Raw genomic sequence first — 25516 nt, 5'->3', positions numbered from 1 at the left:
ACACTAGGCATGTAATATGAGCAATTTCTTATTTTGCAGACAAAATTTGCTTTCTCTACCTGTCTGAAAGACGCTCCTATGTTCTGAATTATGTTATAGCTTTAAACCCAGATGGGCAAACTTAGCAGTTTGTCTTTAAAGAGCATATCAACATAGGACTTTTCTCGCTTGCCATCTTTTTCTTTTTTCTTTTATAGGCATGGAAATAATACTAATAAAAACACTTTAGATTTACACCATTAGGAGCATTGGTTCATTTCTTCTGTGAGTACTAGGAAAAAACAGACGCAAGCATTAATTTCAAACTCTAGCCCTTAGGGTAGCTGCAGAATATTGTCTTGGTTTAAAGAAGTTTTGAAATTCCCAGGGGGTACCTTTATTTATTTATTTATTTATTTTTGGACTGAATCATTGAGGTGGGATCCTGGAAAATATGAATCATTCTCATTTGTTTTTTCCTTTTTTTTTTCCTTATAAAAAAGAAAAAGATCTCAAACACTTCAACTAAGTAAAAGAACTGTTAAAGGCAAAAAGGAACGGTAACACCGTAAAACACAATAGTCATAATTTAAGTCCAGCTTTATAAAATGAATGCTTTCTTGTATGTTTTCATTTCATTATCTCTTGCTGTGGTAAATAATGCAGCATTTCCATCACTGCTTATGAGAGCATGCTCAGAACCTGCATGTTTGCCTGTGCAGTATTGCAGCCTGCTTTGAGGTGGAAATCAGCCTTTGAGAGAATCTCTGCCAAATGCTGAGTGTCTGCCTGGGAGAGCAGCTTCAACGGGATGTTGCTTGTAATTGGAAGTGCAAGAGGTGCCTTAATTCTCATTTTCAGCTGCTTTGTGGTGACTTTCTGGAAGGTGATGGCAGCTCTTTCTCCTTTGATTGCTACGACTTGAGAACTCCTCTATTGCGAGTAAATGTTGTGCAGTTTCCAGCATATCCTGCAGTGACTTTGCATGGGCTGCGCACACCAACAAGTAATCAACATATTGAGGGGAAAAAATAGAGAAAAGGAGGGTGGAAATCTCAGTCTCTCTTGCCTCGGCTGAGCAACGTGGGTCTGCACCGACCGGCTTCTTGAGGAATTGAAGAAATTCAGCCGTGGAGAGGAGCTGGGTGCTGAAAAGCCACCTTTGCTCTGCAAGGAGCGTCCCCCTTCGTCTCTATATGACCGTGCTGAACCCCTGGGCTCGGTGGCACCTCCGGAGCTGCAGGTGCCGGCACCGCTCCGGCTGGGACCTTGCAGCACAAACCAGCGTGTCCCGGCTGCAGCCGCGCTCACCACGCTCCACAGGACTTCCCAAAGATGCCCCAAGCTTCCCGCAAGGGCCCTAGGGAAAACCGTGTGCAAACAGGCATTTTCACAGGGTGCTTCGTGGCGCAGACCTCCTTCACAACCTGCGCTGATAAAGGTTTCCTCTCTCCGTGTGCATTTCTAATCGATGTGCTAGCGTGCGAGTGGTTGCTGCTTTTATAATGTGCTTTATTTCAGTCATCCTTGCCTCTCTTCTGCAGCTGCTAATACCCAGCTCATCATCACACTCTCTTGTCAAGGTTTCAAGGCAGGAGGCAGCTTTCTGACAGCACAACCTTCCTATTGCCTGGGGAAGCGTATTTTTAGCCTCCCAAGATAATATATGTTTTCTTTTCGGATTCTGCATATTTTGAGACAAGATCTTAATTAGAATTAGTTCTGAACACGATGAAAATGTATAACCCACTCGTTTTGGGTTTCCTGCACTGCGGTTTCTTGCAGGGCATTTTGCCTGCTGAAAACTAGTAACTCAGAGGCAGGAAATGCCCTTCTAATTAAGTAATGTATTACTTCTAATTAAGTAATGTATTACTCGCTTTGCACTGACCTGTTTTGGAGGCTGTCTTTTAGTGTCACCTCCAAAGACGCTCCTCTGTGCCTCGTTAGGCCCTAGGGAATATTGAACGTGGCTGATGGAGGGACGCAGATCCACATGGGCTTTGTGGTGGGACGTGCCCAAGGGGGAGCCCCTTGGCCAAGCTGCAGCTGGGGCGTGTTTGGTGACAGAAGGTGCCTCTGCAGAACCAAAACGCCTTTGTAAAGGAGGCAGCTCCAGCCCAACTTCCTTGAAGGAACCCCTGGCTCTCTCAGGATGGTTTTGGCAATGTCCTGTTTCAGCTTTTCACTTTAAAATTACGCTTTGCTTTGAGTATTTTCCTTTGTAATATTCATGTTAAGGGCAAATCCAAAGGAAATATTTACGTTTGCTGAAATGAGATGCCTGAAGTAATCTAAGGCAGGCTTCTTTGTTGGAGGAATTCACGTTTCTGACTTTGAGATGCAAAGACAATTTGAGTTGATTGAAAAATTCCAGATCCTCTTTGAAGAGACCTTGCCGCCTTCCCACAACGCGGTTACGAAGCCCCAGTCGTTTCCTCTCTGCAGCTGGATTATTGTCCCCTCTAAAACAAGGGATCTTCACTTGCTGGGGCGGGAAACTAGGCCAGATAACGCTGCTGATTTAATCCCAAATCAAAATATTACTCATAGACTTATCTCCATCCTGCAGCCGCTCAGGCCTTTGCAGTGGAGACATTTCCTTGACCAAAGCAGTTAGTGCGGAGAGCAGTAATGGGCAAATAAAGTTAGCACAGCGGTTTTGTCAGTCCCTGTATGCCAGAAGGGTGAGTCAAGATAGAAATAGTAATAAAAAAAAAATTAAAAAGAAGATAGTAATGATGGAAATCTGCCTTGCCTTTGGGGCAAAGCTGTGGTTTGTGGAGGCGCTGACCCTAGAAGGTCTCAGGTCCAGGTCCATATCTTAATATTTTAATATTGGCTTGGCCTGGTGTGGCTGCACGGTGTCATTGCCAGTAAAACTATCGGAATATCCGTGTTTCTTACTGCTCCAGCCTGGACCTTGTTTTAAAGTTGCGCTGGCCGACGTGAAGGAGCCCCGCGTACTTAAGGTAAAAAATGGTCACAGGACAACTGAAATAGGAGTGAAAGGAGGGCATGCAGACGTGGGGAGAGCAGGGCTGCATCGTGGCACGCGAGGGATTCCCGCAGGAGCGGAATCCCACCCGGGATAACGAGCAACGAGAGGGCCACCCTGGCAGCCAGAGGTGTTAGAGAGCGTTCTCGCCACAGAGCAGGAGATGTTAAAAATACCCGCGGCTTGGCGAGCCAGGCCGGGCTGGTTCCCGGCCTCGTCGTGTCCACACCACAACGTGGGAGCTGCAGCCGAGGTGCCAGGGCGGGCTTTGAGGTTGGGAGGGGAAACAGGCTGTTATTGATGTGTAGCTATCGCTTTCCCATTTCGCTTTCCATAGCAGCTCTCAGGCACGCTGAGGTAGAGGAGGGTGACTGGTCTTTGCTCACTTTTATTTAAACTCTATTTTGCGTTGGGAGGGGAAATTTCCTTATAGAACCTGGGCATAATTTCTGGGAGGAACCTAATACCCCGTGGCTCTCCGAGGATTGGAAAGCTTCGTCAGAAGGGGTGATATCGAGGGAGGAAATTGAGAACATCACATCTTCCACGTGCCAAAGTGCTGGGGCCAGATGGCTTCAGCTTGATTTTGCAAGTACCCTCAAGAACATCTGGTTCCTTGAATGCATCAGCTGTTTCACCCCTTTCTGTGCTACAGAAAGTTGCTAATTTTTAATGTCGATACCTTTCCCGCTCATAGTACTAAAGAAAGGATAGAGCCAGTGTGGGAACCATAACCGCTTACACCTCGGATTAATCAAGGAATTAAAATCCTACAAGTTACTACTAAGTTTCACTCGCTTCAGAGCTTAAAAGTGGGAGGTTTAGGGCAAGGAGCTCCTGGTGGAGCGGGGAGGTTTCCATCTCGTGACGTTGTTGTCTTGCCACAGCCCTCAGGAATCGGTAGATTTATCACATTAGCAAGTGCTTGAAGGTGGTTCTTTCCACCAAAAGCGTATTCGTTTTTGCAGTAGAAGTATCGTGGATGAGCCTAGTTTTGCTCTCTGGACTAGGAACCTCACACATCTTCTTAAAAGCAGGACAGAGCAAGAAGCGTTATGATATCATATGGTATCATAATATATCATAACGCTTCTTGCCTTAGATATCTAATAGCGTAGACACAGCTCTTCCCTTTAAACGTGCCCTCATGGGGGGCGGTTGGGACAGATTTCAGCTCTCCCTGGGCTGAAGCTTTACTAAATGAGCATGTATAAGAGAGAAGGGATTGCAGCTTCCAACTCTGTTTGCACTTAGAGGTTTAATTAAATGCTATGAAAAAAGACAGATTGGGTTTGATTCTAAAGCTTTAGGTGTTGTGCTGGATAAAAGCACGATTTTGCATCCTTTGAGCGACACGCATTTACTAGGGGGTTATGAAGTTTTGCATATTCTGAGCGGTTGTATTTGCTCTACGAATGTAGCAGCGCGCTGATTAAAACCAGGAATTGATCCAACAATTTACAAAAGCTCGGGAAACTGGAGTGTATAACTGTGCTTCAGCTAATCCCCTCGCTACAACAATAGCGACAACTTAAATGCGAGGCTCTTTGGCTGAGGCTCCCGAGGTGTTTCTCTACGTTGTTATTATTTCTCCATTTGTTTTTGATGACAGCCCCTGGCACCCTGACAGATTCCTTCCCTTTGCTGCCCCAGAGAGCTTGGCAGGACAAGAAAGTGGATCCGTGGCAGGTGCTAGAGCAAAGGACGCCGTATCAGAACCAAGGTCATCCCTCTAATGCGAATCCCGCCTAGAAATAAGGCTTTGCAAAAGGCCACGTGCTTGTGCCGGCCAAAGATGGGTGTTTAAGGCCATGCATTAGCCCGCTGTCTTAAATAAAGAAGTGCTATCTGAGCCTATTTTATATTTTTGTCAACTTTTAAATGAAATCACATTCCTTTGTGGATTTTTTTTTTTTTTTGAGCTTCCTTGTGCTTTCCAGAGGACTGATTTTTACTGATTTTTCAGTCTTCTTGGACAGCTCAAGTTGGGAATATTTTGGAGGGCTGCAGTGTTCCCTCAAGGGGTGGAGAAACCCGCGGTGCCGGCGCGTGGTGGTAAATCTTGCAGAGCAAATGTGGCTCTGCGTGTGGGAAGCTGGCGAAGGGCCGGCGCTGCAAACCCTGCAGGACCCCAGCCAGAGCCTCCGGGGGCCCCACAGAGCCCCACAGGGTCCCCTGGGACAGGCCACCACGGAGGGTCCATCACAAGTAGGTCTCCCTCCTTGTGGGAGCCCATCACAAGTAGGGGATGGGAAGCCCGTCACAAGGAGGTCTCCCCCATGCAGAAGCTGAAAACACTGCATGTTCCCGTAGATCTACCTGCTGTGCAGCACTTGGCAGCACGAACAGAGGTTCTCTGGAGGTTTTGCTTGCAGGCTCCCTGAGGTTGATCATTAAGTGCTGACCTCTTAACGAGAGGAGCTCTGGACATGAAGAGGTGGAGGGCCCTACCCAAGCGAGGCACGTTTGGTGAGCAGACTGGTGTCCAAGGGGAATCCAAACGAATCAGCCCTTTTGTGGCGTGGTAACACGCTACGCAGGTCCTTTCTGGGGTTTTCTCCTTGATTATGGGCCTTATCTGCTTCATTAATTTAAGTACTGTTACTGTATCAATCAAGGTCTTTGCCAGTTGCTAATTGCCAGGCTGGGGGCTGCGTCTCTGAGTTATCTTGGCTAAGAAACAGTTTAGGAATGAGAGTTATTTGGGTATTCATTCCTTCTCCTAAAGACCTTAAATATTTTAAAATGATGTGAGTTTGTGATATTTTTATTTGCCTAGGTGCATTTTATTGCCCTTTAAATGAGCAGCTTAAGTCTTCTTTGCCGTAATAAATAACATATTAATAATGCTTACATGTAGGCACTGAAGCATTACAGGAAATAACAACTTGTGCGTAGAAATATTCTTAAATCGCTCAGGTTTATCTTGTATTTTCTTTACATCAAAACGCTTTAAAAACCATGTAAGAAGGTAAGAGGGTGTTATTCTATAGCTGTGCAGACAGCTGTGCCATCGGTGAAGCAGGAATAGGGGAGATGAGCCTTTGATGTAACTCTGACTTGGAATAACATATTGCTGGGGTGCAGGCTTGCAGTGTATCACCGCGAAGCTTTTTTCCGTAGCACTTTATCTTTCAGTCAGGGTGAGATGACAAATACTCCTGCAGATTGGTTTTAGCCGGGAAGCGCTAATAAAGCCGTTGCCCTTGTTAAGTCTGTCTTTGGAGTGATTGAAGCGGCGCTTAGCAGAAGGAGGCAGTCAAAGACGGCGCAGGGCGGCTTCGGGGATCGCTTTTTTTTTTGGTTTAAACTGCTATTTAAACTGCCAAACGCCTTTCTGGGGCTGTTTGTGAGGTTTCTTGTTTCTCTCCTGAGCAGGGATTGACTCACAAGCCGCCCCGTTAAGCCAGTAAAAGCAGGGGAACACGTGGGAGCTCCAGCAGAATGGGTCCTGGAGGCCTCCTTGCACGGAGAGCGAGCCTAATCCTGAGCCTTAATTTGTGGTGCAGGAGAAAGAAGAGGGTTCGTTGCATTCCCCCCTTAGGTATTACCAGCATTTAGTAGCAGCGCGAGAACGATTTAGCCTTGTGCTAAACAGTCCCTGCAGCGGTTTGCCGGGTTAGGCCTGGCTTTGGTCGCCTCTCTTGAGCACCCAAGAACTCGACAGTGACACTCAGGCAGGAGCCTTCTGCAGTCCAACGAGCCATAAGCACGAGCTTAACTGCGCAGCAGCTCCAGGGAAAACCAAAGTCCCCCAAGTCAGCGCGTCCTTCCACAAACATGCAGCGAGGTTAGAAGTTAGAGGCTCCTTCGCTGTTCCCTGACGTGGTTTTCCAGCCTGGGACACGTTCGCTCGGAGGAAGCAACGGGGAGCGCGGGGGTTCGTGCGGCCTCTCGTCGGGGCGTCTTTGGAGTTCGGTGCCTTGCTTGGTCCGACATAAAGTCTTGGTTATTTAATGAACACTTCAAAGTTACCGGGGAAGGAAAATCTACGGTAAAACCAGCGTGTTTCCCGTATCCCTTGTGTGCGGCGCGCTTTCCCTGCATCCCAGATACCTGCACTGAATTAATTTTGGAGATGGCTGTTGCTGAGGTGATAGTAGAGAGGAGGCAGGACCTCGAAGGAGGCAGCGTTCATCCCTGAATTTACCCGCGAGGAGCGGAGCTGTGTCTTAGGAGGCGATAATGACAAATGTTGCTGATAAGAGAAGCTTGCCCATGTCAACGCGTGTTGTTTGATCGCGTTCTGGGTCATGGTCGGTTTGTATATCCGTGTCCGTAGCTCACTGATAGCCTTCCAGAGCAGCTGTGCCAAGGGAGATGCCTTTGCCTGTGCTGGCTGCTGCTTTATTGCATTTTGAAGTTATAATTTTAATAAATCCCTGATTTAATTATCAGGGTAAGCATACAGCTGAGTGGTGTGTTTAAAGGGAGGATGCACGGGAACCCTATGACTTACTGCAGAATAGAAACACCTGAGTTTCCTTCAACCTTGAGGCATTTTTAGTGCCCTGTTTATTTTTGTCTGGCAAGAAACATATGCTGGGAAAGGTTAATGATTCCTGGAAGGGAATCAAAGTCACCAGAGAAGAGGAGCATCGGAGCGGTAGTTTAAGGCGGCTCGCTCCAAGTGGGGAGGGTTCTCCAGGTTTTGGCACGTGGTGCTCCCCCCCTCTGCCTTTTTGTTGGAATTGCAGTTAGCACCATAGGGTTTTCCCTAGCTGGGGTTCCCTGCATCCCGGCAGCAGCGCTGGGACAGCAGCCCCGGAGGGTCGGCGGCCGGCAGCCCGCTCCACCTAACAGCCTTTAACGCTGCTTGCTTTTATTTAAACATTGGCATCGCATCTCACTACCGCCTCAGGGCTGCAATTAGGAACCCTGCGGAATTCAGAGCCGTGAAATTCCCTGGTGTTTCAGCAGGGGAGTTTTCCCAGAGGCCTGCATCCTTCGCGGGCTCGCATCCCCGGCGCTGGTGGAGAGCAGCCCTCGTTGCAGCCGTGCCAATTAGCAGCTCCCGCTGCCAGCAGCTTTTTGCAGCCTTTGAAGCCCCGCACGAGCCGGGCACGGACCTTGTGCAGCCCGTTTGGGAGACGCTTCCGAGGACGTGCGCTTCCTATTGAAGAGAACAGCTCCTCGGACAGGGCTGGCGAGCCTGGGCGCTCGCTGCCTCCCGTGTTGTCTGTGTTATTAAAAATAATAAGTTCAAGCGCGGAGGTTTCATGTGGCTTTTAACAAGCCCAGCACGTGGCACGAGGCGTTTATAAAATGAGGATTGGTGGGAGGTGACCCAGACCCTTATTTAAGGGCAGGCCGAAGGACTGAAGAACACTTGAGGAGGGCGGCAGTGGCGTTGGAATTAAGTAACTGGAGCAGCCTGTGCGGATTAGTTCTTCCCGCCTTGTAACAGGCATTTTGCCCTGGCTCAGAGTGGTTATACTGGCTTGAATTGAATTCGCCTCACCTGATAATGCAGTTTGAGGAGAATTGGTCCAAGTTGTGGATTTTTTTCCCCATACACAGCCACTTGGGCTGTTGCTGCTGCCTCACTATTACCTCCCTGTAGACACAATGGATATGGGCAAAGTTGACGCTGAAGAGCTCCCTGATGTCCCAGCAATATCAAACCCACGTTTGGCTTGTGTACAAAAGCAGGAGGTAGGAATGACAGCAACCTCGTGACAACTATGGAAGTATAAAGGGGAAAAAAACAGAAAATAAGTCAGGACACGTGAAGCTGAGGCCTTATCAAAGGCCTTAATTTACAGAGGAGACACCACTGACCGCCACAGGTCACCTGCGTTTTCTTCCGTGGTTTTCGAGCCCCCGGAGCAGATGAGCTGGGTTATGCAACCGCAGTAGCTGGTGGAAAACAGATCCGTGCCAGTTACCAGCCCGCGAGCAAATGCCTCTGCTGATCCGCCCGGCGCAGCTGGACTCGGCTCTGGGCGCTCGTCCAGGATTATTCCCAGCTCTATTATGACAGTTTTGAAAGAGAAGGCTCCTCTGAAGCCAGTAATTTTTACAGCCTTTCAAAAAATAGAGGAAATTACACGAGATGCAGATCTTAACTGGTGTTTTTTTTCAAAGGCACGAGGAATTTCTGCATGCCGATGCCAATCAGGATGCACTTGAGGCACTTACGCTGCGGAACAGAAGGCCATCCATCTTTTTGCCGAGCACGCCGCGGCAGATGTGCTCGGGAAAGAAGGAAGCTTCTTGAGTTTGTCAGCGGTGAGGTGAAAATAATGAAAATACATAGCAGCGAGTAATGCCAGGGTTGAAGCTCCCGCGGATGCAGCAGGGAAACCCCGCAGCCTGCGGATGCCCTTGGCCCTGCTGAGCTTCCTGGTGGCAAGTGAATCCCCCTTGGAAAAGGTGCGGGAATGGCAGGCAGGCTGTCATGCAACACTGACTGGCAAGATGCCGCTTGTAAGGAGCGGGTGCCGGGGAACAGGGGCACTCTAGTCTCTCGGTTGCAGACCTCAGCAGATGGGAGAGATAAATTGAGAGCTGCCACGAGGAGACATGAAACATTACAGGTTTGATCAAAATATATAGCAAATGTCCTGCCAAGGGGAGGCGTTGAAAATGCTCGTGTCTGTCTTGGCAAGGCAGAAGCGAATCAGTCAAAACACGTATCCTGATGGGGATAGTGGAGAAGTGATGCAAACATCCTCTGAGGAGAGGACTTGGTAATAAAAGCTTCCAGGGCTGTTTCTCATGTCTGCTCCGCGCTGACGGTGTGAAGTGAACGCTGCAGAGGGCTGCTTTGCTGCAGGACCCAGGTTAGCTGGCTGTGAGCACCGGCTGCCCGTGTCCTCCCTGCATGAGGACGCTCTCCGCAGCGCTGCCCCGCGGCTCCTCCGGCTCTCCTGCTGCTCACATGCCAGGAGGGCGGTGGGATGAGTCCCTTTCGGAGCAATAGGTCAGGTTCAAGTCCCAGCGTTGCCCACCGTGGCTCTGGAAGATGCACGTCAAGGTGGGTGACCGGGAGCACGTGAGATCCTGGCTCCCGGCAGTGTTCCTCTCGGAGCGCCGGAGCCGCCCGGGGCGAGCTGCCCACGTGTCGTGCTCTCCTCACACAGTGATGGAAACTCATCAGGGATTCATTGCAGCCACTTTCATGAATGCATTATCCCTTTTTGCTAACAGAAATCAAAAGATGGAAAGGGCAGCAGCTCTTTCGTACTGAAAGCTGTAACGTTTCTAAGTCCAGGTGTCCTCTCTATGGGAAACAAGGGACAGTCACAATGACATAGGGTCTGTATTTCAAATAACAGTGGCACCACTTCATGTGCATACACGTGACGTGCTTTTAAAGACGCACTCTTTTCCTCTTGAGTGTTTTGCACCATCAGATACTTTTTTATCAGTTACTAAAAGCTAAAAATGATGTGTGCTTTTATATAAGTTTAGAGAAAGGGCTGCTTATGGAATGCTGCAAAGTGTGTTGTAGTATTGATGACTAATAACCCAGAAGGATGAGATAATTTAGGTTGGAAGGGTTTTCTGGAGGTCATTGGCCGGGATGTGTGCTCAGAGCAGGACAAACAGTCCCTTATCGCTTTCTTTCAGCTGAATTCTCCAAATCTCCAGAGACTGCACTTCTTTGGGCAACCTGCTCCAGTGCTCAGCCACTCCTAGGAAAGTATTTCTTCTGGTGTCTAGTGGGTTTCCCTTGTGGCAGCTGGTGCCCCATACTTGTCCTTTTGCTGTGCAAGGCTGCACAGTCTGCAGGTAGGTGCCCCCTTCTCCCCAGCCTTCTCTTCTGCAGGCTGCACCAGCCCAGGGCCCTTCCCGTGCAAATCCCTGCAACCTGCTGTTCCCCCAAAACTGTATTAAGAGAATAGTAAATTGAGCCCTTGGCTGCTAACCTCAGACGAGAATTTGAGTTGGTAAAGAGGCAAAGCAATTATCATCCTGAAAATTAATATCCCTGTATCAGAGTCAATGTATTACACAGAAGCTCCTCACCTGCAAAGTCAACAGGGTTAAACAGCTTTCAGAAGCTGGTGATGGGAACTGAAACCAATGAGCTGGGTAGCATCATAAGTAGCTGCCGCTGCTGGTGCAGTTCACGTCTGCAAAGGAAACGCTGGAGTCGAGGCTGATTTTGTGCCCACCCTGATGTTAATTAACATCACAGGCACTGTGATGCTGGTGGCAGGTGCGTGGTTAAGGAAAACAGTGTTGGTTGGAATCAGCGTGTCTTTATCCACCAGTCATTGGAGCAGAGCGGTGATTGCTGGAGCTGGATGACTTGACCGGAGTGGAAGTGGAGGAGGGGATTTTGCCAGCTGTGCTTGAGACTGGCTGGGGAAGGGAGATACGAGGGAGGGGAAGGGTACGGATGTGGACTACTCTTGGATCGAGGATAAGCGGCCTTTATGTCACCTGGAGGTTGTGGAAGGTCCAAGCAGGTGGAATGTGCCATAACTGCTGCAAGATGCGTTGAGAGGAGCAGCCACTGAGGCAAGTCAGTCTACATGGATTGTGGAGAGATACGAGAGATACCCAAGTATTTGCAGGGTGCCTGTAGTAAGTCATTTATATCCTGCAACACTGCTGTTTTTGGAGAAAATAAGCATGTCTTAAACTGCGTTGATACCCAGCTGTGTTCTGCCCTTTCAGATGGGCAAGGCTTTTGTGTTGCCCATTTCATTCGGCTGTTCCTCTAGACTTCCATGGTGTTTGGGATGCTTTTGTCCATGCCCTGCACCCAGTGGAGCCCTGTGGCTGCATTTGTGGGCCTCATGGTCTCAGTAACCACTTAGGGCACAAGCCACAACGGGCCCCAGTAGCTGGACACCAAGTTACACCCTGAGTTACAGTTCCCTGAGAACAGGGCTATCAGGAAATGGGTCTGTAAATCTGCTGTGTTTACTGGGAAGGGGGGAATAATTCACTGTGTTGTTTCCTTTCGGAGAGTGACTTGCAGAGAGTAACTTGCCTAATGATCTGATGTGTGCATTTTCATGTGTGAGAAGGAATAATGCAGGTCGCCTATGGAGACAGCAATAATCTGAGCAGATAAGGTGCAAATGCCTTCCTCGAGCTGGCTAACACGGCTCCACTTGTCTGCAAAACAGATACTCAGTTTGGGGCTATTCTTAAAGAAAGGGTTGACCGCAGGCAGATGTTCCTCAGTCAAGTAGAGGATTCGTAAGGGCTTCGTGCATCCATCCTCATGCATGTTTGTGATGAAGTGATGGAAAGGAGCCTGTCAAGCTCAGTGAAATGTAATCAGAAGGGCTCTGTTCTTATTGACACACTAATATCAGTGGCTACGTTTTGGTGCTACAGTACAGTTTTCTTAGCCCTTATTGAGCAAATGGAAGTGGAGAGCCACAGCTGGCACGTAACACTGACTGCTTTTGATAGAAATAAAGAATATCTTACTGTTAGCATCAAGCCCTCAGACTGACTTCCAGCTAATGGCCCAAATAATCTTTACTCGACGTGGTGTAATTGAGATCGAAGGCTGTCTGGGGCTCCTAGCTGGTACACACATTCCACCTCCATGAGCTTCAGAGCATGGTCATTGAGCTGAAATGGAGAAGGTTAAAGCTCTCATTTTCATTATCAAACTCCCCCCATCTCCCAATACAAATGTGACATTTCAATTTTACACAGTCCGACTCTTCTTAAATCATCTGTATAAAAACTTCAGATCTTGATTGATGATGGATGAGCTATTGTCTCCTAAAGCACCCAGTGCTCATTACCCTTTAAGGCATAACTTATTAATGACGAACCTGAAGTGCTTTCCCAGAGGGTCATCATCAAGTTACTGCTAAGAGCTCAAAGCCCGACTTGGTTGGGCAGGAAATTTCCAGGCCAAAGCTGCTTTGAGGGAGTACGTGCAGCATCCTGAGTGAGACACGGCGGTGCTTTGAGAGGGAGGCAGTACCTGACAGCAGATCCCATCGTCTGGACAGTGATGGGGGACATGCAGCAGTGTCAGCGTGCAAAGATACAGCAGCTCAAGTGAAGGCTGACCTTGAAAATTAAGGCCAGGTGTCAGCAATGTGCCCCATGCAACATGAATGTGCAGGGTGCACCTTGCATGGGGTGGTGCAGAAGACCGCTCCTTAGCAGACCATCGCCTGGGAGGGGTATGAGATGTCCGCTCCTTTGCTTTTGAGGGCAAAAAAACAGTTTGCAGTGAACTTTGCAAACTCTTTCTTCTTTCCTGACGACCTCCTTCCCCTTTCACTGCCCCAACACCCCCTGCTTATGAGCGCACACGAGTTATTTGCACTTCAGGATACACTGCGGAGTGTGAACGTGTCTTGCTAACTTAGTCCACATTAGAAATTGGATAGTGTAGACCAGGAGGGAATACCCTGTACACAAGAAAAGGCCAGGTGAAGAAAATGCCCTTTTAACAGATGCATGCAGAAAAGCTATTTCCATCTGCAGTCGAAAATGGCAGTAGATATGTAAATATAGTGGCCTTTTGCTTTATTACAGCGGTCATAGCAATCTTTCAATGGCTCTGGTCAAATTCTCCCTTGCATTGGAATGACTGTTAGGAATTCAGCCACTTCTTGAAGCTTGCAGGCCGGGTGTAACCTGTGTGTGATGTACCTGTCCTGGCATGTTATGGAGAGGATAAGGTGCACTTGGGTGCTTCATTTTTAGGTTGTTCATATTGTATGATAGGTTACCAGAGTTCAGAGGTGAGAGTCCTGCTTCATCACTGGGCCGACTGAAATGAAAAAAAATAGCAGAAATGGTGACTATGGCCTTTCTGGTTTTGACTACATGGATAAAAACGTCAAATTTTAGTAACATGCATGTATCTCTTTTTGCATAAAATAACAAGGCAGAGGGAGTCTTTGGTGGCTCTGTGGCCTAGACTAGCATGGAAGCCCAGTGGAAACATTTGCCCTCTGCATGGTAGCAGCAGATGGAGCTGATGCTCTGCTGCCCATCCTGGGCTTTCCAGGGCTTTTTTGGTAGGAACTAGGGAACATCTCACTTCATTTCCTACTCCAGTCCCTGGAAGAGTTCAGCAAAAACACCTTCAGGTGTCACACATGGGAGAAGAAGGTTGGTTTCTGCCTGGCTTGCCTTGCTAGCTCACCCACATAGTCAGAAACCTCTGCCTTTCTCCTCCTGTTTACTGTTTAACTTTATGTCTCACTTTCGGTGCAGTAAATCAGAATGAGATGATGACTTTATGATGATGAGTTCATTATCCGGTAGCTCTATTGTATATTGATTACATTTGTGCTTCATTTGCTCAACACGTAGCGGGGTTTATTAGGTCTTTGCCAGCATTGTTCTTGCTAAGGGAAGGCCCTGAAGTGCAAAACGTGGTTGGGTTGGTGAGGTCGGTGGAGCCAAGTGAGCTCTGCAGATCTCTGCCTGCGAGGAGGAGCGTACGGGAAAGCAGCAGAGCGAGCTGGAGTGAATGTGGATTCAGCAGAAGAGGGAACGTGGCACAAAGGTGCTTTAGAGGCGACTCAACTTTGAACTCACATTTATTTTATGGTCTATAAAAGCCCAGCCTTGATATTATTACCGATCTTATTAGGGCCCCAGTGCATGACTAGACCCATAGTCACTGCTAGGCTGGTAAACTTTAATCAGCTCCTCTGTGGAAAGCAGTACAAGTTGGGGCAGATCAAGACACTGCATCATGTTTTGGGGTAAGACAACGAGTGCAGCACTTTTTATTCACTGATGAGGGAAGTTAGAGCATTTTCCATGTTTGCTTCTAGTAGATCACAGCGAAGGCTGGCAGGTTTTTACCCTGACAGTAATGAGGGGCCAGGTTCTGTTTACTTTTAAGCTGAAAAATTTCTTTCTCCACAAATTGAAACTAGGGGAATGACTCGTCAAGAGAGAGATGCTGCCTGATGTACAAGAATGCATCAAAGTTCCTGAGGGAAAGAAGACAATGTGATGGGTATTGTCAAGAATGAATGCTCTAAAAGAGTAAATTATGCCAGTGGCAGGTGCTCAGATGTATGGCCTGATAGGGACACTATTTGGAACAATGTGCAAGTGTTTAAAAAAGCCCTGAATGTAGATTTTTCCATATTTCACAGCTTGTTAGACTTTATTTTTAGACTTTATTTAGATTTGGGCCATAGCAGATTAACTAATCCTGTATAGCTGGGACAAAATAGGGAGATGGTGACTAATGATGTTTGCCAGTGTTCCTGTAAGTCCCACTTTTTCCCCCAGAGCAGAATTGCTAACAGATGCTGTATGGGGTTTTTTCTCAGGGACCATAAGAATATCATACAGAGAAATCATTGCTGTGCCTCTAATCTGGACTCTTTACCGTTATTGTTTTCATTTTTAAGCCCCTTTTCAATGAAAAGCTTTAAACCTGCTGTTTCTAAGAACTAGATATTAGTCCTTTGAACAGATTAATATGATAGAAAAAATGTTTTTATGGATGATCCGTTATTTAATATGTACCTTACGCGGCAGCTACCTTCTTCATGGACTGTGGTCTGTAACCCCTGAAATGTTAAGAGAAAAGTGCAATAATTCATTCCTTGCTGTTTGGCAACGCCTGCAATCCCACTCCAGCTCTTAAAGATTTCCTTTGGAGAGGAGGACTATCAAGCAGCCTTAATCACTGGCACAATAATAGAGATTTACCCTTAATGCCTCTTTAAGGAGGATGACACTCCTGGCTGTATAGCACCACTTAATGTCATTCTAAGGCACCATTAGTAACTAACCTTCAGAATTTCTTTGCTGAGGCTTGAATCTATGACACTAAGTGGTGCATGGGGTTTGAGCTGCATTGTTCCTATTAACTTTAATGAAAGTCGTATGGCTTTGGAAATACCTGAGGCAGGTTAAGAAACGAGGAAGGGAAATAGTGGGATTTAACAGGGGTTTGGAAGGTAAAAAGAAGTCAGGGCTCCAGAGGAAACCCTGATGGACCTTCCAACTATGGTGAGAGTGTTTTTATGTTGAGATTTGCCACGTGGAGTCTGTAGAGATAGGGAAATGAGGCAACTTGGTTAAACTAGCCAACATAAATGTGCACAGAAATAAGGGAGCAATTTGATGTTAGTGAACTTCTCAACTTAGCTGATTTTCAAAATTTCCCTCAACAAAGTGTCCCGGCCTGCCCGTTTCCAGGTAAGGAGTAGCCAGCTCATCCACCTGCTCCCAAAGCACCTCACTTGGACCAGCAGCTCCCAGCTGGGCACCTTGGGGTGGGTTTGGATCATAACCTAAGGAGGAGGATGGACAAAATAATTCACAGCACAAATCTGTTCTTTTTTCTCTGTTCCTTTATGTCAAATACGTAAAAGAATGCGGCCTCTTTATTGAAGTTCTTACAGTATTTGTGACTAAGCTTGATATAAAGGGAGTCTGCAGGAGCTTTAGGAAAATTTGAAGGTTGATGGTGATTCACTGATCTAAAAAAGTGTGTGAGGCCCTGCAGAAGGGATTAGAATATGGAGCGTGTTACAGCAGTGCAGCGTGATGGCAGAGAAATGCTCTTGCAGGCCTTGGGACAGCTGCAGCTCGCTTATTTACTGCTGGATCCGAAAATTCCTACCCCCGGAAACTCGTCAGCTTATTGAATATGTTTTAATGTTCATACATTAATGAAATTCGGCATAGTGTGATTGATTGCTTGTGTTTTTACTCAATGCAGTCCTGAAAGGTGTTTTATTCACAGAGAGCAGTACTGTTAGTTCCTGGATTACGCTGGAGCAACAGATTAACCCAGGGACTCGCCTAGCGCCTGTCGGATCCCCTTGTCTGGGGTGAAGACGCTGTAATCTGTGGCATCTTCATCGGGGTTCTTCTGTGTAAATAAATGGTTTGCCGTTTACAAATACTATAAGCTGCTTTGCTCTCCACTTTCCAGAGCGTTAGGTGAGCCTGTGGTGAGAATTTCTGCGTTTCAGTGTCATGCCCTCTGCCTCCCCAGCAGGCAGAGCAGCCGCAGGCCGGCTTGGCTCCGCGTCTCGGGTCTTACACGTCTTCTCCTGCCTCTTGTTGCAGAAATCCTGAATGGCGGCGTGTACGTCGGCCAGAACAAATTCCTGTGCTTCGCAGACACCATCCACTGGCAGGACATCGTGCGGAACCCCTGGGCCTCCAACTTCACCTTGGTCCCAATGAACGGCAGCTCGGGCTGTAAGTACCACTTCTCTTGCTCGTCAGCAGCACAGCACGGACGTGGCCTCAGGTATTCCCCGTGGGGACAAGGGCATTTGCCACTTCTCACCCTACAGTGATAGGTGGCTTTGTAAGCTTGTTTAAAAACACATAGTCTCCATAGAGGGTATTTGTGAGTGTTATTTTGTGCCCTGTGTTGTCTCTTACCTGTGTTTCCTGCCCATTGCCAAGGATGGTGGTGGGGAAGGGCAGTCAGTACTGTTTGGGCCGTGGTTCTTCCTGCGGCTCGGGCTCTGCCTTGGCTCACAATGTGCTGTCCCTGCTATCAGAATTAGCTCCTGCGGTGGTTGTTTAACAGGCTTGGGGATATTTTGACTTTAGATGCTGAATGAACCCCAAAGAAGCAGCTGTCCTGTTGTCCTGAATATATTTATCTCACAATGATTTATATGTGTGTGAGAGGATGTCTTCAATATACCCAACGTTTCTCTGTTCTCATCATGTTCTCTCCTTTTTAATGCACCATTTTTCAACCCTGGAGCATCTGTATGCCTTGATTATAATCAGCTTGATCCGTTTCTTCAGTTCCCTTCCCTAGGGTTATTCACCTTCAGTACTACTTGGGTAACTCACATGGCAGCAATGAATGAAGACTTCAGCAACTGGTGGTGGCAGTGATGTAAAGTGTTCAGGTAGAATATTCCGTAAAGCGGTCAAGTGTCTTGGGAATGAATAGCAGGCTATTAACAGTGCTCTAAGGGTGTACCAGCACCAAGATTCAGGATTAGGCTGGGAGGAAGTCTGTGTCTGATAGCAGGTCCGCCACCACAGTAGGCTATTGCTCTGGGTGTTCTGCATATCACTTTAGCAAGCCTGAAGTTACCCCTCAAGGATGTGGAAAGGACCTCTTCACCTCCCACAGCAGCCCAGAAAAACCATCAATCCTTCAGCTGTAAGTGAGAAATACAGAATTAAAAGTCAGGTGAGAGAGCTATAATTTGTAAGGGAGAGTGCCCTCCTACCCCTAGGCTTCGTGGTGGGGTAGGGCTGGCACAGGCTGGTTTGCATCTGCTTGCCTTGCTTGGCCATGCTGGAGCTCAGGCTCGAGCCCCTCTGCCTGCAAACTCTGCACAGTTGCAGTTATGGTATTTGCAGGTCTAAAAAAGAGGAAAAAATCATCGCTGGTGAGTTATCAGTTCTGAGCAGATAAAACCTTTGAAGATTAGCACATGCCTGCACTCTTTTATCAATGATGATTTCAACAAGAATAAATTCCGGTAGTTATTTTCTTTTGTTCTGTTACTGTTTTTCTTCCTTTTTTTTCCCTTAACCTTTGACAGTTCTTCCAGACAAATACTTCTGCAATAGTAAGGCAATAAGCTCTTTTAGAAAAGCAGCCAACATCAATACTATCTTTCTGAGCTAGTGATTTTGCTGGCGACTCCAGTGGGATCAGAGGGAGATGAGTGCTGAATACTTGTGGAATCACGACCTGAAGTTAATGCAAGCGAATGTTGCTTCCTACGCCAGGATGAAAGAATCTATGTACCTAAGCCCTGTTGTTTTTTCTTTTTGTTTCTTTTGAAGTGCTTCAGAATATAGGGAGGGAACATTACAAGTGATGCTGTTTGTTCCTGGTAGACCAGGGTGCAAGTCTGAACAGTGTTATTTCAGTGGTGATGGAAATATATGTTTGTTAAAAAGCTGAATTTCTTTTTTTCCCCCCTGTTTGGGATTGAAAAGAACCTAATTGACTGGTCTTTAGTTTCCTAAACACAGAAACACAGTTCTTCTTCCTCCAAGAACTTGGATTTAGTGCTATTCCCAGGTCCCATGAAATTCTTGATATAATTAGCAAATCCAAACCAGGTTCTGTCTTGGCAACTTACATAGCTAAAAATCTAAGCCTTGTTATACAGAAAGTCAGGAAATGGCTAAAATGATTTAACCCAAGTGTTGAGGCTTTTGGGGACATCTGAGAAAAATGGCAGCTGCTTTTCCTTGCTGAAATCTTCTTCAACAGTCAGGTGCACGAATGCCTTTAAAAATAACTGAAATTAAATAGTTTCCTCTGTGTCTTATAATGTACCTACATATATATGTGTGAAAAGCCTTCAAAAAGAAAAAAATCACTCAAAGGAATGAGGGAACCTTACTATTTACTTGTCAAGAAATAGGAGAAAGTGCAGTTATAGATGTGGTAGTTCAAGAAACAATTAAGACAATGTATTTGTACTGGTATAGCAAGTACTCGGAGAAATGAGTTTTAAGTTATAAGCCCTCAATAGCAAACTGTATAGAGCATCATTAAAGAGGATATATGATTCTTCTGCCATTTGGCCCCTGTCACTTTCCGTGGTCAGCTGGGCAATGTGCCCTTCTGGCCAGGCTAATTTCCCACTGTGGCAGAAGATGCTCAGCGCGTCACAGAGTCTTTGGTGCTTTTCTGCAGAGGCCCCGTGGCAGGCCGAGATGAGTCCCTCCTGTGCTGCTGGGACGGAGTAACCAAATGCTGTGTCGGGGCCACCCGCGGCCCGGCTCTCTGGGGACAGGCACCTCCGAGCCTGGCACTGGGACGTGCACGCTGAAATTCGCTCGTTGTAGTGCCTCGTAGCTGCAGCTTTTTAAATTAACTGTGCTTTGAAAGCAGCCTTCTCTTCTGCTGACATCAGAATTTTCTACTTGAGGTCTTTAAGCTGGACACCTAGCGGTCAGAATATCGAAGATGCTTCATCTAAAGAGCAAAGTTTCCTGTTAGGTTTGTACTATTCAGTTCACTTCTGCAGCTCTGAAAGGTTCCCCTCTCTCCTTCCCCATGCAACCCATGAGCTCAAGCAGACGTGTCCCTGTCATTCCGTGGGATTAGGCTTCTTGTTTAAACCTGCTCTAGTCAGGTGGGACCCCTCCTCCTCTCCCAACAGCTTTAGGAAAAGTTCAGCACCTCTGGACACTGGACCACTCTGCTCAGTGTCCCTATAGTGTCCCCAGTGTCCCTATAGTGTCCCCAGTGTCCCTCTGATCTGGCTGTTGACAGGAGCGATGCTCGAGCACCCTGGTAGCTTCTAACAAGGACTCTGGTCTTAAATCCCAATTTTCAGCTGAGCTTTACTTGGAGATTTCATTTCACAGAAGAGTCTGAAGGGTTTGAATTATGAAGCTGGGGTCATTGTGCATAGCTAATAGCGCACATCCAAATAAATCAATAATGTGTTCAAAAAAAATACTGAAGTGCTATGGATGCATTTTCGTGATGGAGCTGGTAGCGCTTTGGATAGATTAAAAGATGACTTTTCATTTTCCCATTTAAAAAAAGTACTGCTCGGTAGAAGTTCATGTCAACACGTGCCAAGCAACAACTGAAACCAGTGAAGATTAAGCAGGCTTTAGTACTGTCCCAGACTGGAACTTCTGATTATAAAGTGAATTGAGATTTTTGCAAAGTTTTTCTCCTGGCTAGAACTGACTTTTGGCCAGAGCCACTGGCTGCTCGTCACTGTAATTTGCTGGTTTCCCTGTCAGTTCCCGACTGTTTTCCTGTCATCCATATATTTTATTGCCCGGGATTTTGGGCAGCTTTCCCTGGAATACTATCAAGCCTCGGCACAGCGGTGGTCCCCGAGGAAGGCCACCCCGATGGCGGTGTAATTGCTCGCTTGCAGCTACTTCTGGAGAGCCCCAATTAGCTGCTGCTTAATGTGTTTTCCGTGCGCTTTATTAACATTGAAACGTAGAGACAAATCTAATTAAATGTTTAGCATTTAGCCGGCGCGCTGCATTTTAATTAAAAGAATAGAAAGTAGATGGGACGGGCGTGCGGCTGCGTGGGCAGTCGGCTCTCCCGGATTGCGGTCCGGGTTGTGCTTGACCTTCCCAAGTGGATGCGTTTGGAAGCTGTAGCTGTATTGAACATACCCATGTCTGTAGGGTGGGTGTTCAGTTCATTTGAGTGAATGTTGCCTCCATTTCTTCTCCTTTTCCTTTTCTTGCCTTTCCTTTTTCACGGTTGGAGCCAGTGCAGGAAGGTACTGCGGTTTTTTGGAAAGGATCCTCCTCTAAAATATTGCGGGAATGGGGACGATGTGGTAGAAACTTAGCAGAAACATCTCTGTGCCAGTCTAATTTAAAGCCAAGTGCCCCATCCTTAATGGCTAGAGGAGAAAAGGAGCCACGTGGATGTGCAAACACCCCTGGCAAGGTCCACGCCGTGTATTTCAGAGGGCGTTTCTGTGAACACGCTGCGAACACCGGGTGCCAGCAGTGATTGCTCTGACATGCACAGAGGATCGTTCCTGCACACGGTGCCTTATCTGGGAATTTATGCTTGGGTCAAACCATCGCGCAGTGAGGCCTGAAGGAATTACGTGATCCTTAGGGAGACCGGGCTGCTCCAGCAGCCTCGGGCGGCTCGTCCCAGCCTTCCTGCAGCGGTTCCTGCTGTGGTTAAGTGCTGAAAATGCAGCACGCGCCTTGGAGCACAGCTAGCGTCTCCCTTCTGGTGCACGTCCAAACTGGAAGCCACCTGCGGAGGAAATGGCAGCCCAGCAAGGGAAAGCTGAAGGCATATGTTATTGTGGAGTTTGTTAAATCACAGCCTCTCACTGAGGCCGTTTCTTGGAGCTCAATTCACATTTTAAACGTGCGTTGGGAGACCCAAGCGCGGGGCTGCTGCGGAGAGGTGGGCTTGGCACAGAGCACCTTGCTGCAACAAGGGCAGGAACCGATCTGAAAGGTTAAAAAAAGCAGCAAATAACCCATTTTGTGACCCCTCTCTGCGAGAGCAGCACCCTGCAAGTGTTTGCAAGGCGGTGTTTTACCAGCAGTTACAACACGCTCGGTTGGAAAGATATTTAAAGCAGTGCTGAGTGTAGCCAGCCTGCAAATCCCGCAAGCTGCTTTGGTTCCCTCTTCCCCGAGGTGGCTTTCCCTGCAGTTCAAGCCTCTCTAGGCAGGAGAGAATTTCTTTATTACCCAGAATTGAGAGGAAAATACATTATCAGAAAGCACTTATTTTAAAACATAGTTTTTGCCAAGCTCATGGACCTGAAGATGGAGGAGAAATAAACGGTGTGAAGAGTCTGCTGCACTCCAGGCTTTTAGTACATGAAAGGTAGTGGTGCAGGGAACTTACTTTACAGTAGTAGAGCAGGGTGAATTGCCTGGAGTTACCTGGAATTGTTTTCCTCAGCTCGGAATGTGTGTTTTGAATGAGGGGAATCACTTGAGGTGCCTGATAAATGCCTTTGGCTGGTGTTTCTGGGAGGGATTTGTGAATCGGTGGATGCCCTTGAAACCGATTTGGAAAGAAGGTGGATACGGTGCCAAGTGGAGACACAGTGCCTCTAACCACCACAGGAAACCTGAACAGTGAGCACAGGGTGCCTGGCTGCTGGGGCAAGTAATGCTGCAAGGGGGCAGGGCTGACATCTCCTCAGGCCAGGATTCAAAGCAGCTTCCAAAACCTTCCTTTGGGTCCTCATTTAGGAGCTTGGAATATAGGTGGAGAAGCCCAGAAAAGCCATCGTTAGTGAAGCGTTCCTGCAGGGCTGTGGTATTTGGAATACTTGCAGAGTAAGACAGGCAGGCTGGGGTTTTCCTGTGGTTTTATGCACATTGCGTCCTACAAAACTCTCAGTGTTTTCCTGTGGTTTTATGCACATTGCATCCATTCCTGCACGCCCGATTCCGCAGGCTACGTGGTGCTGCAGAATGTGCACAGGAAACACCTCCGCTCACCGGGAGCCGAAAATTGCCCTCCAAATTACAGCCTGGCGTTTGTTTGCATGGTATTTTCATTGGATATTTGTGCATAGCAAACGGGGCATTGAAATGCCAGCGTATGAGCCCGAGCATTGTTTTCAAGCAGAGAAAGGGCTTCTGTTGTGCCATAATGGTTCTGTAATAATCCCTTCTGTGCAGAGCAGCCGGAGATATATTTTGGATAAGCATTTACAGTTAAATAAGCATGTTGTGATACTTACCCAAAGTTAGTCTAAAACTGGGCTCCAAATGTCATGGGAATGGGGAGCGCCTTTCTGAAATTTCCATCTAATTTAGGAAAAAGTTTATTAAAACTTCAGCGTGTCCAACTGTACGCAGCCAGGCTCCAGGAATATTAAATGGTGTCAAGAAAAAGTGAAGCGACTTTTAAAAGCCACTTCAATTCCAGCTTTTCATTTCCTTTCTCTGACGTTATTTGCTTAAAAAAGGAAAACTGCCTGCCCCTCTCTTCTAACTTTACTACCGCTTTGGCAGCATTGCAGGGACATTATCACGGGACGTTGTTTTGACTTATGTGGTCTCGACTGCGTTGATCCTTTGCAGGGGTAGAGGAGCTGGTATGAAGCAAGGCCAGGAAGACCTCAACGTGTCTGTGGGTTTGCTGAGCACCTCTTAGGTGAAAACCTGCTGTATCCACACGGGGATTTCTGTCCCGGCGCTGCACGAGGTGCTGAGGAGAGGAATGTGCCCAGTTTGTGGCCGGGCTGGTCATTGTTAGCCGTTGATTGTGCCCCTGTTGTAGCCCCGGCTGCGTGAGCAGGGATGGGTTCCACCACGTGGGGCATTTCCTGAGATGGGGAAGTCAGGGCCCCACTCGCCACAGCTAAAACTGGGGGCGATTAATGGCTCCTAATTGCTCTATCAGTGCAAAGTTTCAGGCGGTGTCGGACGTGCAGGTTTTTATGTCGTGTGGGTGACTAGACCCCAACTAACGCATCAAGGCCCTGCTTCAGGCGGAGGCAGCGGCTGCTGCCTTCATCTCCCTGCTCCGTGCCGTGCTCGAGGCCTCCCTCCGTTCTTGCCTCTGAGAGCAGAGAGAGGGGCTGGGCAGAGACAGAGAGCAGAGAGAGGGGCTGGCTGGGGCGGGAGGCCCTGGGGCGGGCCGTGCTTGGAGGGGATTTGCTTTTACCCGCGCCATGGTGGTGGTAGTGCCGGGAAACAGGATATTCCCTGAGGAGAAGGCGCCTGAGAGCAGGGAAAGCAGGGCGCTTTGGAGAGGATCTGCCCCTACGTTTCTATGCCCAATAATGTTTCCAGCCAGAGGGAGAGCAGTCCTACGTAATTCCCTAGGAGTCTTCCTCCATGAGTTCCTCTCCCCATAGCAAGACTTGTCCCTGCTGCCACAAGGAGAGGAAATCCTGGAAAGCGCCAGCCTCCGTGCTAGGTAATTAGCTTTCCTATCAATAGACGCGATCTGAACACTAGCACGGGGCTGTAGGAAAGGCAAAACGTTTCTTCCTTAACAAGGGAGCGTGAATGAATAAACGTGTGACAATAGGAATTGTCAGACAAGGACAGGGGGGCATCGGCGCAGCCTGATAAAGGCAGAGCCGTCCCTCGTGACAATAGTGTCTCTCATTCCTGTTGATGCTCTCCTGGGGTGGCTGAATTATGTTTGGATTTTGCAATAAAATGTGTCTCATACGTAAAACTGAGGAGTGTTGGTTGCTTAGAAAAACATCAGGCGACCTTCTTTAAACCTTATTCCATGTCTAGACAGTGGGAAAATGAAAAGCTCTTCTGGCTGAGGGTGCTGGAAACTCCATAGACTGTTTATATCTGGAAACACCTATATGGCCTCTCTAGCATTTTTACAGGAGTTAACTTTCAGGTTAAGTGTGAGTTTATAAGTAGCTTGTGGAAGGTAATAAATTATTTATAGGTATTTTGATATAGGTATTTTGATAGTTAATTATTTTAGACTGTTAGATAAGAAAGCTGCTTATAAGCATGGATTGTAACCATCAAAGCCCCTTCCTTCTGCTGTGTTTATTCACATTTCCGTATCAGTGTGTTACCCACACTAACATTTATTAATGCTTATTAACCTGCTAAAAAGCATCTAAAATGCACACTTGGTGCAAAGTGGGCCAAGGAGTCCTGATGAACTCTAAGAGATGGGACTTTTCTCCATTTGGAAACTTCGAGCTTTTCCAACTAGTGCTAAGTGTTCTCAGGTCTGAGTGGTTGTCCCCAGCGCTTCAGGGTGCTCAGCATCTTTTGATCTCAAGGCCCAGTGGAAGAAATCACAGGGAGAAATGGAATTCTGCTACTTTATTCACTTTGGTGCATGAAAACAAAGGAGAGGAACTCTTTTACAGTTCCATAGTTTGACACTTCTTCATTAGCTGTTTCCTTTAGAACTTCCTTCCATGTGTTTTAGACACCCAAAGAATAAAATGAAAAGGAATAATCTATTTTATGCAAAGAATCATGTAATAAATCTTCACTCAAATCTGTGTTTGACTCAGAGATCTAAAAATCACCACATCTTTCACCAACCTGCTCATGGTGGCTGCTGTAAGACATAATTTGGAAGCGTACCAGAAGAAAGGTATAGGGAAAGAGCTGTGAGAAGCACTGCAGTTATTTTAAGGGCCTTATTGTCTTCAAGGCCGTACACTTATTATCCGTTAAGCCTGACATTTA

The 25516-nt window shown here is 47.3% G+C and overlaps 1 protein-coding gene across 1 annotated transcript in view; it reads left to right on the top strand.

Moving 5' to 3' along the window:
- The window catches only part of ERBB4 (erb-b2 receptor tyrosine kinase 4), a 230684-nt gene that overhangs the window by 67379 nt on the left and 137789 nt on the right, over positions 1–25516 (top strand). Inside the window, 1 exon segment of the mRNA XM_026048458.1 lies at positions 16973–17107. Coding sequence (XP_025904243.1) covers positions 16973–17107 — 135 coding nt within the window.

This window comes from Nothoprocta perdicaria, unplaced genomic scaffold (assembly GCF_003342845.1).
Source record: "Nothoprocta perdicaria isolate Ctin4 unplaced genomic scaffold, notPer1 scaffold_11, whole genome shotgun sequence".
Classification (NCBI taxonomy): domain Eukaryota; kingdom Metazoa; phylum Chordata; class Aves; order Tinamiformes; family Tinamidae; genus Nothoprocta; species Nothoprocta perdicaria.
This window is presented reverse-complemented; position numbering and strand designations above follow the sequence as displayed.